A 16,343-nucleotide genomic window follows, 5' to 3' on the forward strand; every position below is an offset into this window, starting at 1 on the left:
GTTTTCTTATAAACTTTAAACTTTAATCTATTGTCAAAGCTAATCAAAAGTGGTTTTCATGTTTATCAGTTGTCAATGATCAATAGAAGAGAGAGTAAACATTTTTTTTTCACACCCAATAACGTGTTGTGTTGAACTAATGATGGTGAAGAATAAGAATAGATAAAACTTTTCTGATAAGACTAGCCATTATGGAATATATGTTATGAATGAATATAATCGTTTTAAAAGTACTAACCGCATATCTTGCACTGAGCTAGATTACCATAGAGTTTCTGTTCATCCACTTAATATCAAATAAAATTATGGAAAACGATACTCCGACAACATATTTTGACAACATTTCGACACAGGCCACGTGTCAGCGAATGAGAGGGCCACGTTTACAACGAAAAAAGCTGCTGCGTTCTGAGCATATCTGAGAAAACCTGCTTCAAATTTGACGTGGGCAGACGGGCACGGGCAGCTTGCGAAAGTGCGTTTCAAATTTCGAATGCTTTTTGATCACTTCGTAGAGAGAGAAGAGGCGCGAACAACCAAAACCCCCACTTCTGTGACCTAGACGAGAGAGAAGCGCGAACAACCAGCGAACAGAGAGAGAGACCGAGTCCTTGCCGGAGTGCCGCCGTTCACTGTTGAACGCCGTGTCGGAGAGATCGAACGCCCTCCAGCCCGTTTCTGTGTGAGGGGCGCTCGTGGACCGCTGGAAGCGAAGACGGCATCGTGTTCCGTCCGTTCCGGGCCAGCGACCTACGGACGCTTTGAAGGTGTCGCTTCGTCCGAGGTGGTGCCGTCCCTGTCGCGGAGTGCCGGCGGAGGTTCGCCGGAGTGTCGGCTGTGAGGCGGACCAAAAACAGGGGTTTTCCGCACTGTGAGTTCCACGGACACCTGAGGCAACCGTATCTGTTCCAACCGCCACACGTGGTCTTCACCCAAGGTTGGTTTGTTTTTGCATTTTTCAGTGGAATGAACGTTGAATACATGGATGATGTTGTTTTTGGATTGGATTTGGTTTTGTATGAAACGTCTCCCAAGTGAATGTTGTTCTGTTTCTAATTTGTATACAATTTCTCTGCTTAATCTTACATTGTTGCTGTAATTCTGTTGGATTGGTAGTCATGGATTGCAAAAACGAAGAAGCTTACAAGAATGTAAGTATATTTAATAATACGAAAAGTTTAAGCTTTGTTTCAAAAGAGGGCATGATGGTTTAATTGTTTGAAAATGAATTGTAGTTGCGGTTGCGGGCATGGAGTGACACAAAACCGATAGTGGACCTTAATTCCATACTACGCGACAGTCATAGGACACGTATCCAAATGACTCCCTTCAAGTGGTGTGTTTATATGAACAGTCCAATTGACTTCTGCACTCCTTTGTTGAAGGAAATGGTTAGACGTTGGGTTAGCCGGAACGAATCTTTTGTTTTGAAGCAAACAATGGTACCATTTACAGTGGCGGATGTTTGCATGACTATAGGGTTGGGTGTTGGTGGTTCAGATGTCAATTTTGATGATAACTTTGATGCTGTTGTTTGTCATCAATTTTCGTCAAAGTCATTCACTGTAAAAGATGTCATGCATAGGATAAAGGTGTTAATAGAAAACAATGAGACTGATGTTGATTGTGTTTGTCGTTTGTATATTTTAGTTTGTTTTATTGTTTTCTACTTTCCTAGACATTCAAGAACAGTTAGTAACATGCCTTTTACAGTATTAGATAACATTGATAATTTGTACGACTATAATTGGGCAAAAGCTGTCCACACATTTGTGGTAAATAGTTTAGGAAATGCTTCACGGAAGATCAGGGAAGGTGACATAAGGGACCTAGGTCTTAGCGGGAATGTTGCAGTGTTGCAGGTAAGAAATTATAAATTTTATTACGTTTGATGTGGCCGTAATTTGTTTATTATATGATTAATGGTTTGGTTAATATTTGTTTTTTAGCTATGGGCGGTTGAACGTTTGGGTTTAGCCGACGGTGCACATGACATTGTGTTCCCGCGAATAATGAATTGGCGTTCGCTTAAGTTAAGGTCTAACAAAATAGACGAATTGTTTAAACGGAAAGAGGTAAGTTAGGTGTTATTTGAATTTACATTTTTATGATATGCAGTACATGAATTGTGTTTTATTGTTATTAAATGATTAATTACATAAGGATGTTTACAGATATGTTGGGAGTGGTTTTTGCGGGACGAGGACCGTCAAAACTCAATCATTTGTGCGGCCCTTAATTTGGAAGAAGGGTCAATAGCGGAAGATGATGGAAGTTGGGAAGAAATGGTCATGAAGAAAATTGAAGACAACCAAAGAAAAATGGTTGCAATGGATAAAGAATTAAGAAGTTTGGCTACATTGGTAGGTGTTGGGAAGGAAGATTATGACAAAGGGAATGATGATAAAGAAGAGGATGGTGATGTTGACGGTGATGGTGGGCCACATGGGGAAGGCGAATGTTTTCAAACATTCAGGTATACTGATGGGGGTGGTTGTTGCGAAGGACAGAAGGATGACGTTGAGGACGTTATGGATGTTGAACCTGTTGTAAGCACTGTGGCAGTACATGATGACACTGAGGATGATAATTTATTGAATGTAAATCGAACACAGTTGTACAACATGGTTATTCCGTTTAAACTTCCTTGGAGGTAATGAATTTGACAATTATTAAATTCGATTTAGTATTACTGTGATGATGAAACATGTTGACTTATGTCATATTTTTGTTTCAAGGGTTGTTTCTGAAATTTGCGGTCAAACATTTGGAACCCAAGAGTGTTATTCTTTTGGACCTAGGATGCAGGTTGGCAACACGGTAATAATCAAATTTGGTGTGTCAATTTATGATTTATTTTATTTCATATGTCGGTTCAATTGTATAGTATTAACAAGTTGTTGGTTGTGTAGGGGATTTTGTTTGCCACATCAGTGTTCATGTTCTTTGAAAGAAGGAGTACTGGAGTAGTGAAAAGGATATGTTTTAGTCCATTATATGCGGTAGGTTAAAATAGTAGTTGTTTTATGCTGTTAATAATCTGTTAACATGAGAAATGAAAGCTAACCGTGTCAGTTCCTTGCAGACCCATGTTTTAATTGAGTCAAGAAAGAGAAAGAGTAATCGCAAAGTTTGGACATTGAATGACTACTCTCACTACTTCCAGTCTAATATCATCGGATTTGATGACATTGTTAATGCCGAATTTGTTAGTGCAATTAGATTTCATTGAAGTAATTTGGAGAGGAGAGTATGTTTATGGTTATTGATAGTTGATGGTGTGATATTAATTTTGTTGTAGTTGTTTGTCCCAATTATCCATGACGGCCATTGGTGGTGCTACGCTGTGAAGATTCCATCATTGGAAATGTTTGCACTGGACTCTTTTGGCCACAAAAGAAAGGAACGACAAAAGATTGACAATGTCATTGTATGTATAGTAATTGATGTTTACTTTGTGATTCCAAATTTATAAGGGAAGTATGTTGTTTCCAGGCACATAATCTTGCATTGCTTTTTGGACATTTGTTGAATTGTTCGGAAGAGAACAAACCATCATTGGAGGTACAACACTTGCATACTCCAATCCAACCAAACAAGTATGTTTGTAATGTTGATTTTTCTAAGTATAAAATTTTATTGTATAATTCATATGTTAAATATCATACTGCCGTTGTTGGACTTGTTTTGATGTAGCTTTGATTGTGGAGTAATTGTTTTGAAAATTATGGAGTTGTGGGATGGCATTGACAAATATGAAAGAAAGACAATGCCCAGTTACACAAGTGTAAGCTGTGTAAATTTGTATGTTGTGCATCTTTCGTACAAATGTTGCATTGGATTAATGTTTTGTGCATTATTGTGTTTGCAGGAAGAACTACAACAAGTTAGGGAGCATTATGTTTGTCAATGGATTTTGGATGTCGACAACGTGCGGAGGAATCAAGTCTTGGAAGATTTAGGCATGTTGTAGAATGTTGGGAATTAATGATGTTTGAACATTTGTTGATACATTTGATATTTATGTATTGGTTGCACATCCAATGTGAATTATGAAAATTTAGAGAAATATATGTGGTAGTTCAAATTAAGTTATTTGAAGTTATTTGGGTGTCATGTGCAAAACGTTTTATGGAAGTACGTAGTGGTCCTGTGTGTGCAAAGAGTTAAACCAAAGTAACCACTTATTTAGCCTTTGGTAACAGTTGTGGTCCTGCAGCTGGACTTTTTCAGAGACCGAACGCTCGTCCAAGTGCGGAAGCAGGAAAGGACGCTCGCCCAAGAGAAGTAACGGTCGTCAGGAGAAGGAACGTGCAATTGACGCTCGTCCAGCGAGAAGAGCACGCTCGCCCTGTGGACGGAAGTCAACGAACGGTGGCCCAGTGAGAAGTGGACGGTCCTCCAGGAAGTTAGGGAGCATTATGTTTGTCAATGGATTTTGGATGTGGACAACGTGGGGAGGAATCAAGTGTTGGAAGATTTTGGCATGTTGTACAATGTTGGGAATTAATGATGGTTGAACACTTGTTCATACATTTGATATTTATGTATTGGTTGCACATCCAATATGAAATTTTTAAATTTTGAGAAATATATGTGGTAGTTCAAATGAAGTTAGTTGAAGTTATTTGACTGTCATGTGCAAAACGTTTTATGGAAGTACGTACTGGTCCTGAGTGTCCAAAGAGTTATACCAAAGTAACCACTTATTTACCCTTAGGTAACAGTTCTGGTCTTGCAGCTGGAGCGTTACCAATTGAGGTTGGAGTGGGACGAATTTGTTAATAAACTGAGAAATTATTGTATGGAAATGAATGACAAACACAACCAACGAGGGAGAAGACATTACGCACCCCTGAATGAGTGTGGTGAACGAAGTTGTCTTTTGTGTGGAAAAAGTTAAACCTAAGTACCCACTTATTTAACCATTGGTACCAGTTGTGGTCGTTGATAACGGTAATTTTGACCATTATATTCGAACAAATTTTCGTACCAAATCCACCCTGTTTAAGCTTGAAACATGTATAATCCTCCCCTTTTATATGTAAGTTGTGAATAAATGTAGTGTAAGCTTTACATTTAAGTTTTCATGGTTAATCCCTTTTGGAGAACTACTTAACTGGGAACCAAGGAAAAGATGCAAAAGCATGATGGTAAAGGAACGCTCGTACAAGTGCGTCACTTTTTAAAAAAAGGAACGCTCGTTGAACTTCCTAAGCAGGAAAGGACGCTCGCCCAAGACAACGAACGCTCGTTAGGAGATTGAACGTGCAATTGACAGTCGTCCAGCGACAACAGGACGGTCGGCCTTTGGACGGAAGTCAACGAACGCTCGCCCAGTCAGAAGTGGACGGTCGTCCACCAAGTAGGTTCAGTGGACGGTCGTCCAGCCAGGGAAAGAGGACGGTCGTCCATCAAAGGAATGATATGTGAGGACATTAGGCACCCGTAAATGACTGTGGTGTACGATGTTCGCATGTGTGTGCAAAAACTGAAACCTGAGTACCCACTTATTTAGCCATTGATACCAGTGGAGATCATTAATGTCATTGTTTGGAAATTACGTACAAGTCGAACACATTACCCCAAATGTAATTGTAACAGCATGACGAAAAACATAACGTGCGTAAATGTTTAACAACAAAACGTTCGCATCAGGGACTAACAAGTTTCCTTAGTATGTCGTCTATTTCGTTGGATGAAGTGGGGTTTTGTGGGATCATTTCGACGGACGACTTGGTTGTTGGGTATGTTGTCCTTCCATACAGGCCATCTAGATATGAATTCAGCTCCATTTGTTTGACATGAACGATGTCGGATGGATCCAATAGGAAATGCTGAAAGCAAAGGAAGGCTACGTAAGGTGGGTAACAATGATGTCCAACGTAAATTATGGTTATTATTTGATTTCAATTGTGAATAGGTAACCTTCATTGATATTGAAATAAGTGCATACAGTACGTTACAAAACATAACTAATATTTATGTTAACTAATGCTTCAAATACAAACATAACGTTAATTTCTAAACGCTCATCAATCTTCCATGGGGATTGTTGTTTTATTATTAGATGCAGAAGGACAAGCCTTTTCAGATGGACCAACATCTTTGTCTTTGTTGTTGTTTTCGGCACATGGGTTGGATCGAATCACAGGTCTTGATGAAGCCTTAAGTAGTTCCTCAGTTGGAGGTCCTATGTCAGCTTTGAAGACCTACACATTGGTTAAAGTCACTATAACAATACGACGCCCGTACGTATGGAACAAAATTATTACGATTTAGTTATGAGTTCACGATATTACCTTCACAACGTTCCGGACTGTTATATTCAAGTAGTAAATCCTGCCAAAAGGACTCAATGCACCAACCTGTGCGTAAAGACATGTATAACATTTTAAAGCAACGAATAAGTTAACGTTAACGTGGTGCATGATTGTTAAAGGTTATAATTAGAAGGTGTAGTTGGTTTACACTTTGCAATAATAACACAGCACCAACTCCTATATCCGGCCCAAACTCTGGATGCAGAAGGACTTTGTTGTGAACCGAAGCAGACAATGACGTACTTTGATCCTGTTAGGAAGGAATACCGAAAAAGTTAACATACCACGCTTTTAACAAAGTTAACAATGTAGACAGTGTGGCAGTTCAATCCTGTAAGTGATTGACCTTGACAACAATTTTCATGTCACCCAATCCATTTGGGTTGCACTCTTTAACAATACATGCTACAAATGGAAGGACATGCATTGACTTAACGCGTTCTAGCTGGGTGACGTTGTCAATGTTGCCATCTTGTACAAGTCCTGCATACAATATCATACCATTGTTATTCAAAACATTCAACATTTTCACTACATAACCGTGTCCACTTATAATGAAAAAGTTGACCATGGTGTTTAATGAACTTCTCAGCCCATATCCAAGGATTAGATTTAAAATCTCGATCAAATGTTGCCTTTGCAATGTCATTAACAAATTCCTGTGTTGACTTAGGTTCATCTGTTTCCCTGTTTAGCATGGCCGCTTATACATTTCCAGCTGGTCCTGGTATCAACGTTGCAGTTGAGTTGCACTTTTTTAAGAATGCTTTGAGATCACTGTCGTCTATATCAAGTCCCTCCCATGGCTCCATTCTTTCAAACTGCATGGTTGAAAACGAATTAGGTTATGCATGGGCCAACGAAAAAACACACAACTTGTAGTTAAAGGAAAGGAAAAGCTACTGTACCTGACGTCCAAACAACTTTGAGGAGATATGCCAATAGGAAATCGAAAGCTGTATTATATAGACGAATAAAATATTATAATATTGACTTAAATCGCCATAATTACACATCAAACTTTTTTAACACAACTGACGCAGGGATAACTTAACAATTGAATAATCATATAATAATATTATATTAATTTGACATGACGTTTGTGCAGCTAAAACCCTTAATTGGCTTGTCATGCAATTAATGTTTAGGCGTTCCAGCCGTTGGAGTTTCCCGCCCATCCACCAACTTCCATTTAAAGCATTATCAACCCAAATAAAGCGGACCTTTTGTGATTAATTTGGTTGTTGGCATTAGTCACCTTTTATCATTCAAGAATTGCAGTGTATGCCCGAAACCAACAGCTTCCGTGTATGAAGTTGGTAAGGCATTGAAGAGCATTTAATCCCAGCAACTTGTTCAGACATTGAAGAGCATTTAATCCCCAGGAGCTTGGCCGTTGGACCTTGGTGGGATATTGAAGGCCATTTATTGAAGCCGTTGTGAAAGGACGTTCCTTCTCTTAGTAAGTTAATGTTTTACTGATTTCAAATGTTATGCCTTTTATTACAGAGTTATTTTCTGGTTGATTGAACAAAGAAAAATGTTGGCTTTTGTTACAATATTGTTTCAAAGTTCCAAATACAAGAAATTTCTCGTTTTGACAAAGTGTGGGCATGAACATTAGTGGTCCCGGAATACCAAATATGTTGTTGTCATGTTTTAATGATTGCTTTCATTAACCTTTGACGTCCATGTCATCTTGGACTAGGCGTTGCTTTTGAATGTGATTGTCACGTATTATGGCGTCTGAAGAAGTAGCTTGTGCGGTGAACAACGATTCCATTGAGAATGTGAATGATATTGTCCCTAAAATTCATATGTGGTTTGATACAATTGAAGAGGTTAAAAGTTTTTACACTGACTATGCTGTGAGGAGTGGTTTTGGTGTTCGGATACGGACTTCTAGGAGAAATAAGAACAACGACTTAATCTTCCTTAAATTAGTTTGCTCTAGGGAAGGGAAGTACCTATCTTCCATCGCTCCAGAATGGAAAACCCAGCCAAGTCAGAAAAACCAATGTCCAGCTGGAATAAGTGTTGCTATGAAAGAAGGAAGATGGCAGGTGAGAACAGTTGTAACTGAACACAGCCATGACATGTGTCCAAATAACTCCAACCTTATACGTGGTAATCGAAGCATTAATATGCATGCGAAGCACACCCTTAATATCAATGATAATTCTGGTGTTCGCATTAACAAAAGTTTCATATCTTTGGTCAATGAGGCCGGTGGGTTTGAAAATATGCAATTCGTGGAACGTGATGCCCGTAATTATATTGGGCAGCAGAGAAGAACTCTTTGTAAGGAAGGTGATGGGCAAGCACTTTTAAGATATTTTTCAAGAATGAGAGAATTAAACAATGAATTCTTCTATGATATGGAAATGGACGACGAGAACCGAATAAGCAGTGTGTTTTGGGCCGATGCACGAAGTCGCGCAGCATGTCTAGATTTTGGTGATGTTGTGTCGTTTGACACAACCTACCTAACAAACAAATATGATATGCCATTTGCACCGTTTGTTGGTGTTAATCATCATGGTCATTCAATATTACTGGGTTGTGCTTTGATTTCCGCAGAGGACACTAGGACATTCACATGGTTATTTTCAACTTGGCTTAGATGTATGTCAAACAAGGCTCCTGAAGGTATCGTGACTGATCAATGCAAGGCAATGTCCAATGCCATCAACGTTGTGTTTCCAAACACAAAACACCGTTGGTGCTTGTGGCACATTATGAAAAAATACCTGAGAAGTTGCAAGGCTACAAAGGCTATAAAGCAATCAAAAGTGAAGTTAAGCGCCTTGTGTATGACACACTCAGTTATGAAGACTTTGAGTTAGGCTGGGCAAATTTGATGTCATCCCAAGGCTTAGAGAATAATGATTGGCTTAATTCATTGTATGCAGATAGAGAAAGATGGGTTCCTTGTTATATGAAACATCAATTTTGGGCGGGAATGTCAACTACCCAACGAAGTGAGGGCATGAATGCATTCTTTGATGGATTCATAAATTCAAGTACAACACTTCAACAATTTGTGCAGCAGTACGATAACGCCCTACGACAAAAAGCACAAAAAGAAGTTGAGGCCGATTTTTCTTCAATGAATACGACACTACCATGTGGATCTCAATCTCTTATTGAAAGACAATACCAAACGGAGTACACACAGGCAAAATTTGTCGAAGTTCAAAACGAATTTCGGTCACGCATGAACTGCTTCATTAAAAACATGACAAAAGAAGGTACAATAACTAGGTACAGTGTTAAAGAAGACTTCATATGGGAGGCTGAGTGTCGTTCAAAATTTCATGAAGTAGTCTTTGATGCTGTGACAACTGACACCCACTGTAGTTGCCAACTGTTTGAGTTTAGGGGAATCTTGTGTAGACATTCCTTATTGGTCCTAGGGCAAGAAGACGTGCGTAATGTACCAAGAAAATATGTTTTGCGTAGGTGGAGCAAAAACGTCCGTAGAAGACATACGCTAATTAAAGCATCTTACACCAACAACATTGAAGACCCTAAGATGCAGACGTATCAAGCCTTGTGTAAGCGTTTCTATGACATCGCAGAGGTTGCTTGTGACTCTGAGACTGCATCTGAAAACTTGCTTTCGGATTTAAACTGTATAGCCAAAACTTTGGGTGTATGTACATCAACCACATTGTCCACGGTCAATGATGCATCTCGCATGGATGGACGCGTGCATTGTAATGAAGAGGTTCCACGTAGCTGTGAAATTGACGGCTTACTTGTGCGCAGTCCTGTAGCTGTCAAACGCAAAGGCCGACCCAGGACAAAAAGGTTGCAATCAACGATTGAAAGAATTACGAAAAAGAAAAAGTCCCATGCTGCTAAAACCAAACATGGAAGCAATTCCAATGTCAGTAACAGACAAACATGTCGTTTCTTTTCATGTACTTTTATTAGTGATCAACTTCATTCATTTAAACCTTAACTAATACTCTTATTTCAGGATACAACTAACCAACACATAACGGACGTCCACAATGTTCAGGAACTTCCAACTGAGGAGATAACGGACGTCCACAATGTTCATGAACTTCCAACCGAGGACATGTTTGAATCTCAAGTCACCCAATCAGATTTCATGTCTTTATTGACATCAGGAGAATACATTGTTCACAATGATGAATTTTCACCAAATAATTATACACACCTTTAACCCATGTACTGTGGGTATAAACTTATTTTTTGGGATATGTATGGTCTTCAATATTATGTGTGTCATTTCATTCAAATAAATAACATTAATATATTACTTGGTTACATTTATTTTTCATTAATATGGTTACTGAGGAATGTTTAATACCGAACCCTGTGTTTGTTGGGTAAACGTTAGATTGGTGGGAACCACCACTTCCTGAATAACGAAGGTAATGTTCCGTAGTTTGTAAAAGTTGAGGATTTTGAGTAAAGTGTCTTTCCTTTGTAAAAGTTTAGCTGTTTTATTCATTATCAAAGGAGAGAAAGATGTGCAAAGAAACCACCACCACCGACAAAGAAATAAGCAAAGTTGCAGTAGAGAAACAAATCTGTGTGAGTGTGTGGGAAGAGAGGGACAACCACTGCAAAATTGGTATAGCACCACCGTGAAGAGACAAAGTGAGTATGTTATTTATTGTGTTCAGTTATTGTGATCTGTGATGATTGTGTGCACCACAATGAGGGAAAAGAGTTATTTTTGTATTTCTGAAAGCTTTTATTTACAATAAAAGTATATTTCGGACCAACCGTGTTGAATACCGAACGCTGTCCACATGATTCCGCAGAACGCAAAGCATGGACAAAGAATGTCCTCCAAAACGAACGTCAACGAACGAGCGTCCACCAAGGAGCGTCAAAGCGTTCGCTGACGTCTACGACCGCTCGTTATGAGGCCCTTCTTTAATAGGGCGTTCGTTAATAGGCCCTTCTTTAAGAGGGCGTTCGTTAAGAGGCCGTTTCTGAATAGGCCGTTCGTTATCGATGGTCACCGTTCGGCCCATTGTTAGAGCCGTTCGGTTTGTGCTTCCAATGATCCCTCTTTACTTATGGTTCATTTTTTACTTTTAACCTTCCGCGTGCTGTGCTTCCTTCGTATGACGGTCGTTATGTAACGACCGTTCGCCCATTCTTAGCACCGTTCGCCCATGATGGGGTTTGACATGTGCTCTACTGTTGACTTTGAACGTTCGGTTTGTCAACTGGTTTGTTAGGACGGTCCTTATTTGGCGCCCGTTCCGTAATATTCGTATTCGGAGAACGTTCGTTGTCAACATTAGTAGCGTTCCTTCTTAATGTGGTTTTGTCTTCTTCTGTTATCCATTTAATGTACCCCAACCACCACGTCATAAACTAGTACGACTGATTTATTATGAAATAAATGGTTGTTGAAACGGTTCAACACATTTACTGATGCGTTGAACGGATTCAAATTCCACACCTCCCAATGGCATTCAACGTTCTTGTAACGAAGCAATTAATTGACTCTACCAATTCATTGGACACGTCTGACTGTGCACTGTTATGACTTTTCGTCAAACCTCTTCCTTGTGTATATATATTTGTGGTTTAGGGTTGGGTTAATGGAAAGAGCCAAACATATTGGTTTTGCATTTTCAAGTTATGGCTGCCTCAACCTCGGCTCTAACATTACGAGTGTTGTGGAAATTTGGATCCATCCACTTTTCTCATTCGGTAAGCATGTTCTTCGTAATTTATTTCTTCTCATTAAACTTAGCTTATACTTGCTTAAAACTTGTGCAGGACATTGGGTACGTTGATAGGCACTTTGCTGCGGCCTTTCAAAATGAATTAGGACCGACATGGTCCTTGCTGGACAACAATGGTCACACGCATGTGGTCACTTATAACATGGATACCGTCAATCCAATAATAACTAATGGTTGGGGTCAAATGAGAAACATATACCCCGAAAGATTGAACGATTCCCACATAAGCTTCGACTATGTGGGTAATAATCATTTCCACATCACCATATATTTCGGTGCTTGCTCCCAAGAGAGTAGGGAATCCTTCATTTATGATCGTACCAATTATCCTGATACCTCATTGTTTCCGGTGAAGTTGACAAAATCACAAGCAGAGGGTAGTCATTTGGTACGTCCTAACTAAATTTTTATTTTGTTATAAACTTGTCATAAATTGGACAATGTCATTTACTACAATTTTGTTACTGCCATAGGACTTGCAAATTGCATTTGGGAATCTTATCAGGAGCAAAGGCTTGACACAGGTTATGCTCCTTGGACAGAAGGACGGCGTCATGTGTAGTGTTTTGGTTTCTGTCACTCGCAATTCCACAAAGTTTGGCAAAGGATGGAAGGAATTTTGCAGGGAATATGGGTTGAAGGAGGGAGACGTCCTAGTCTTTGAGGTTAACAATCTTGGAAATGACATTTTAGTTGAAGTTTATATTAATGGATGTCCCTGTACTGTTATACATCCAATATCAGTGTAAACCATAATCTACATTAGGAATTCATGTAACTGTCTTTGAATTTTTATGATGTAATGAAAATGCAATTATTACTTTTTTCTGTCAATCACGTTGGTCTTGATTCAATTGTTGTAGTTGAACTTCAATAATTTTGACTTAACTTCATTTGTTATGGTAAAAAAAAATTTAAATTAATTCATTAAAACCACTGCAAAAAAACATTTGTTGTCAAAATGATCACTAACATAATCAAGTAAATAATCTTTTGGAAAATATTCTACATAAGTAGGACTTTAGTTAAAATATTTGGGTACTTACGTTATCAGTTTTGCCCACACGGGTTTGTGAACTTGGAAATCATCTTTCTACCTGACAAAAATGCCCAATAAGGTAGACTTAGTTGGACATCAAGGTTTTCATCTACTCTTGAAAATTTAAAAAATAAAATCATGATAATACAAAATCAAAAATTAACGTGTGGGATGGTAGTTAATATGATTGGGTACTTACTTTATAAGTTATGCAGACTACGGTGCACTACCTCTTTCATAAACGGTTTGAACTTCTAATTTTCACCATCATGTTAAAAATGATTATATTTTAATATAATAAGCGTGGTAAATTATCAATAGGAAAATGTTATTTGGACAACGTTGTCAAAAGAGTGTTAAAAAACTGTTGTTGGAATATCGCGGTCCTTATCAATATATAAGACAACCTAAGTCCCAAAATTATGTTACAAAACAACAACTGGACCTAACAAAACACAAATGGGATCAGCGTTGAATTAAGTGGGGACTAATGTTTGAGAACGGTCGTCCTCGCCGCTCGTTATCTCCACTTGCTGAGGACGCTCGTCCTCCCTCCGCTCCTTCAGCCCTCTTTCTCCCACTCGCTCTCCCACTGCCTCAGGACGGTCGTCCTCCCTCCGCTCGTTCAGCCCTCTTGCTCCCACTCCCTCTCCCACTCGCTCAGGACGCTCGTCCTCTACCGTACGCTCGTCCTCAAATTCCCCATCAATATCAAACAAATTTTATTTCAAACAACTTGATTTCATGTTCATCCCACTTCAATTGAACTCCCTGCTTCTGTCATAAACTATTACAGACAACAACAATGAAATCATGACAATTCAAAAAAGGATTCCAATGTTTTCAAAATTAAAACAACTATTTCAACATGATTCCAAACATGATAACATTATCTAAAAGTGATATTCCTAATGTAATACAAATTACTCAGGTACTAATTTGTTTCTTCTAACACCTGCAGTATAAGGACTTCTTCTTACGACACTCTTAACCCGTATTCGGGGTTGCGCTTTCATACGATCATACATTGTGCTTTGTTGCATTTGAAATCCACCTTCAACCACAGCGGTTTGCTGCTCATGCTGAACCGGTGTACTTTGACAACCATCTTCACTTCCCCAACACGGTTGTTCCACAAATTCTTCATTGTTATCTTCATTGTTATCTTCATTTTTTGCTTCAACCAACTTTCTTAAATCCTTAATACTGCTTTCCATGTCCGCGATTACCCGTGTTTGTTCTTGTACAACAAAAACTAATTTTTCCTTATCTCCTGTATTTTGCTTCTTAAATGGAATACCAAATTTCTCACAAGCGTCTTTCACCATACCATAACAAAGCTCCTCTTTGGACACACCAACATCAATAACAACCTGCAATGTGATTAACAATTTTTGTTTCATAATAACACAAATCATAAATAACTTTGCACCTTCCTGTAATCAACAACTACTCACCGATCCCTTTGCCAAAGCAGTTTTGATAAACTTATCCCCAATATTCATATCAATCCAGTTCAACAACCTTGGGAATTTTGTTACACGTGTACTGTAAATGGACTTCGATGTCACAAAATGGTGACAAAACCATACCTGCACATGTTTAATCCATCAACTAACACAATAAAAATAATTCAAAGAATAAAAAATCATTGTCTTTCACTAACAATTACATAACAAACACCTACCTGCAACAGGTAAGCACATCCTTGAACATGAATATGGCTTTTGGTTGTTTCATTCTTCATTGTTGTTGAAGCACTACACACACTTTCAACAAAGTACTGAAAAACTAAACTGCCCCAATTGTAGTTACCCAGACACCCCAACTGCCAAACAAGGTCAAAAATGATTGGAAATACTACTCCACTTCGATTCGGGAGCAAGAACTCTGATATCCCTACCAATATATACAAGCTGCAAAAATGTTCTATTGGAAAATTTTCATGTTCCTCTAACAAAAAGTCATATACCATGCTGACATCCACTTTCCCCTCAGGGAAGTACTCCCTAATAACACTACGATGCCCAACTTTATTTAAATCTATCACTTCACCAACAATAGGCAACCCTAACGACAGACACACATCAAGTTCAGTAAACTTAATAACTTTGCCCCCAAAATAAAACCCACTCATGTTATCTACCCATTGACCACATAACTTAGATAACAAATTCCGACCTATCTTAATACAACTTGGCAAGTATAACAACCAACCAAAAACACTCTGCTCAATGTAACCCTTCTGCTCAATAGTCAACCGTTCGTTCAAAACAGCTATCATCTTGGTTCTGCAGTAATGTCTGAACACTAACTGCATACGAAGTCATGCTTACTCATTAAATACAGTGAAACAACAAATGGATCGAAATGAAATACAATCCTACGTACCTTCTTCCTTCTATCACTTCCTTTATCACTTTGTTCACCAAGTTCTTCCTCCATCACACTACACCAACACAAAAACTAAAATTACATTACACCAACACATTTAACTAAAACAACAAATTGGAAATCATAACAAACATTGTCACCGTTTCTTAAAACACAACAAAATACTCAACAAAAATATAATTGTCATTTATGAATTCATATAATTCGTGCCACACAAGACAACATTTTCAAACAATCATGCTACAGAAACAGGACTGGTACCTTAGGCTTAATAACTGGGTACCTGGGTTCCAGTTTTTGCACACCAGGGCCAACTACGTCCATCACTCTCATTTTGGGGTGGCTTGTTTGTTTTCCCTCATTTTATCTACTTCTCACTAATCTGGGAACACTCGTGTTAACATTATTTCATGTAATTCGTGCCACACAAAACAACATTTTCAAACAATCATGCTGCAGGAACAGGACTGGTACCTTAGGCATAATAACTGGGTACCTGGGTTCCACTTTTTGCACACCAGGGCCAACTACGTCCATCACTCTCATTTTGGGGTTGCTTGTTTGTTTTCCCTCATTTTATCTACTTCTCACTAATCTGGGAACACTCGTGTTAACATTATTTCATGTAATTCGTGCCACACAAAACAACATTTTCAAACAATCATGCTGCAGGAACAGGACTGGTACCTTAGGCATAATAACTGGGTACCTGGGTTCCACTTTTTGCACACCAGGGCCAACTACGTCCATCACTCTCATTTTGGGGTTGCTTGTTTGTTTTCCCTCATTTTATCTACTTCTCACTAATCTGGGAACACTCGTGTTAACATTATTTCATGTAAT

General features: G+C 38.7%; 3 protein-coding genes and 1 pseudogene across 3 annotated transcripts; 2 read left to right on the forward strand and 2 right to left on the reverse strand.

Moving 5' to 3' along the window:
* The first annotated feature begins 1,118 nt into the window (after positions 1–1,118).
* LOC148204930 (uncharacterized) lies at positions 1,119–3,973 on the forward strand. The gene is made up of 11 exons (XM_088095634.1): positions 1,119–1,151; positions 1,236–1,862; positions 1,950–2,075; positions 2,175–2,653; positions 2,739–2,820; positions 2,913–3,002; positions 3,086–3,208; positions 3,302–3,430; positions 3,496–3,599; positions 3,697–3,787; positions 3,872–3,973. Exons 1-11 carry the CDS (start codon positions 1,119–1,121, stop codon positions 3,971–3,973), a joined length of 1,986 nt encoding a protein of 661 aa, XP_087951760.1.
* Positions 3,974–6,035: 2,062 nt separating this feature from the next.
* Positions 6,036–15,824, reverse strand: LOC148204931 (uncharacterized). Its single transcript, XM_088095689.1, has 5 exons — positions 15,784–15,824; positions 15,498–15,555; positions 6,499–6,573; positions 6,303–6,368; positions 6,036–6,212 (listed from the first exon to the last, which is right to left on the reverse strand). Exons 1-5 carry the CDS (start codon positions 15,822–15,824, stop codon positions 6,036–6,038), a joined length of 417 nt encoding a protein of 138 aa, XP_087951815.1.
* Positions 8,063–12,816, forward strand: LOC148204932 (protein FAR1-RELATED SEQUENCE 5-like; annotated as a pseudogene).
* On the reverse strand, positions 13,583–14,853 carry LOC148204933 (uncharacterized). Its single transcript, XM_088104423.1, has 4 exons — positions 14,794–14,853; positions 14,564–14,698; positions 14,042–14,479; positions 13,583–13,798 (listed from the first exon to the last, which is right to left on the reverse strand). The coding sequence occupies exons 1-4, from the start codon at positions 14,851–14,853 to the stop codon at positions 13,583–13,585; spliced, it is 849 nt and encodes a 282-aa protein (XP_087960549.1).
* Positions 15,825–16,343: the final 519 nt, after the last annotated feature.

Source organism: Vigna umbellata, chromosome 1, assembly GCF_029865625.1.
Source record: "Vigna umbellata cultivar VRB3 chromosome 1, Vumbellata_1.0, whole genome shotgun sequence".
NCBI classification, from domain to species: domain Eukaryota; kingdom Viridiplantae; phylum Streptophyta; class Magnoliopsida; order Fabales; family Fabaceae; genus Vigna; species Vigna umbellata.

Bases quoted from the DNA above. Each gene is read 5' to 3' on its own strand.
- LOC148204930 (XM_088095634.1), top strand. From the start codon at position 1,119: ATGGATTGCAAAAACGAAGAAGCTTACAAGAAT. The intron at 2,654-2,738 runs GTAATGAATTTG...TTTTGTTTCAAG, and splicing joins CCGTTTAAACTTCCTTGGAG to GGTTGTTTCTGAAATTTGCG. The intron at 3,209-3,301 runs GTTAGTGCAATT...ATTTTGTTGTAG, and splicing joins ACATTGTTAATGCCGAATTT to TTGTTTGTCCCAATTATCCA.
- LOC148204933 (XM_088104423.1), bottom strand. From the start codon at position 14,853: ATGAAGAATGAAACAACCAAAAGCCATATTCATGTTCAAGGATGTGCT. The intron at 14,699-14,793 runs GTAGGTGTTTGT...AAACATGTGCAG, and splicing joins GATGTGCTTACCTGTTGCAG to GTATGGTTTTGTCACCATTT. The intron at 14,480-14,563 runs GTGAGTAGTTGT...ATCACATTGCAG, and splicing joins CTGCTTTGGCAAAGGGATCG to GTTGTTATTGATGTTGGTGT.
- LOC148204931 (XM_088095689.1), bottom strand. From the start codon at position 15,824: ATGGACGTAGTTGGCCCTGGTGTGCAAAAACTGGAACCCAG. The intron at 15,556-15,783 runs GTACCCAGTTAT...GTGTTGGTGTAG, and splicing joins GTGCAAAAACTGGAACCCAG to TGTGATGGAGGAAGAACTTG. The intron at 6,213-6,302 runs GTAATATCGTGA...ACCAATGTGTAG, and splicing joins CAGTCCGGAACGTTGTGAAG to GTCTTCAAAGCTGACATAGG.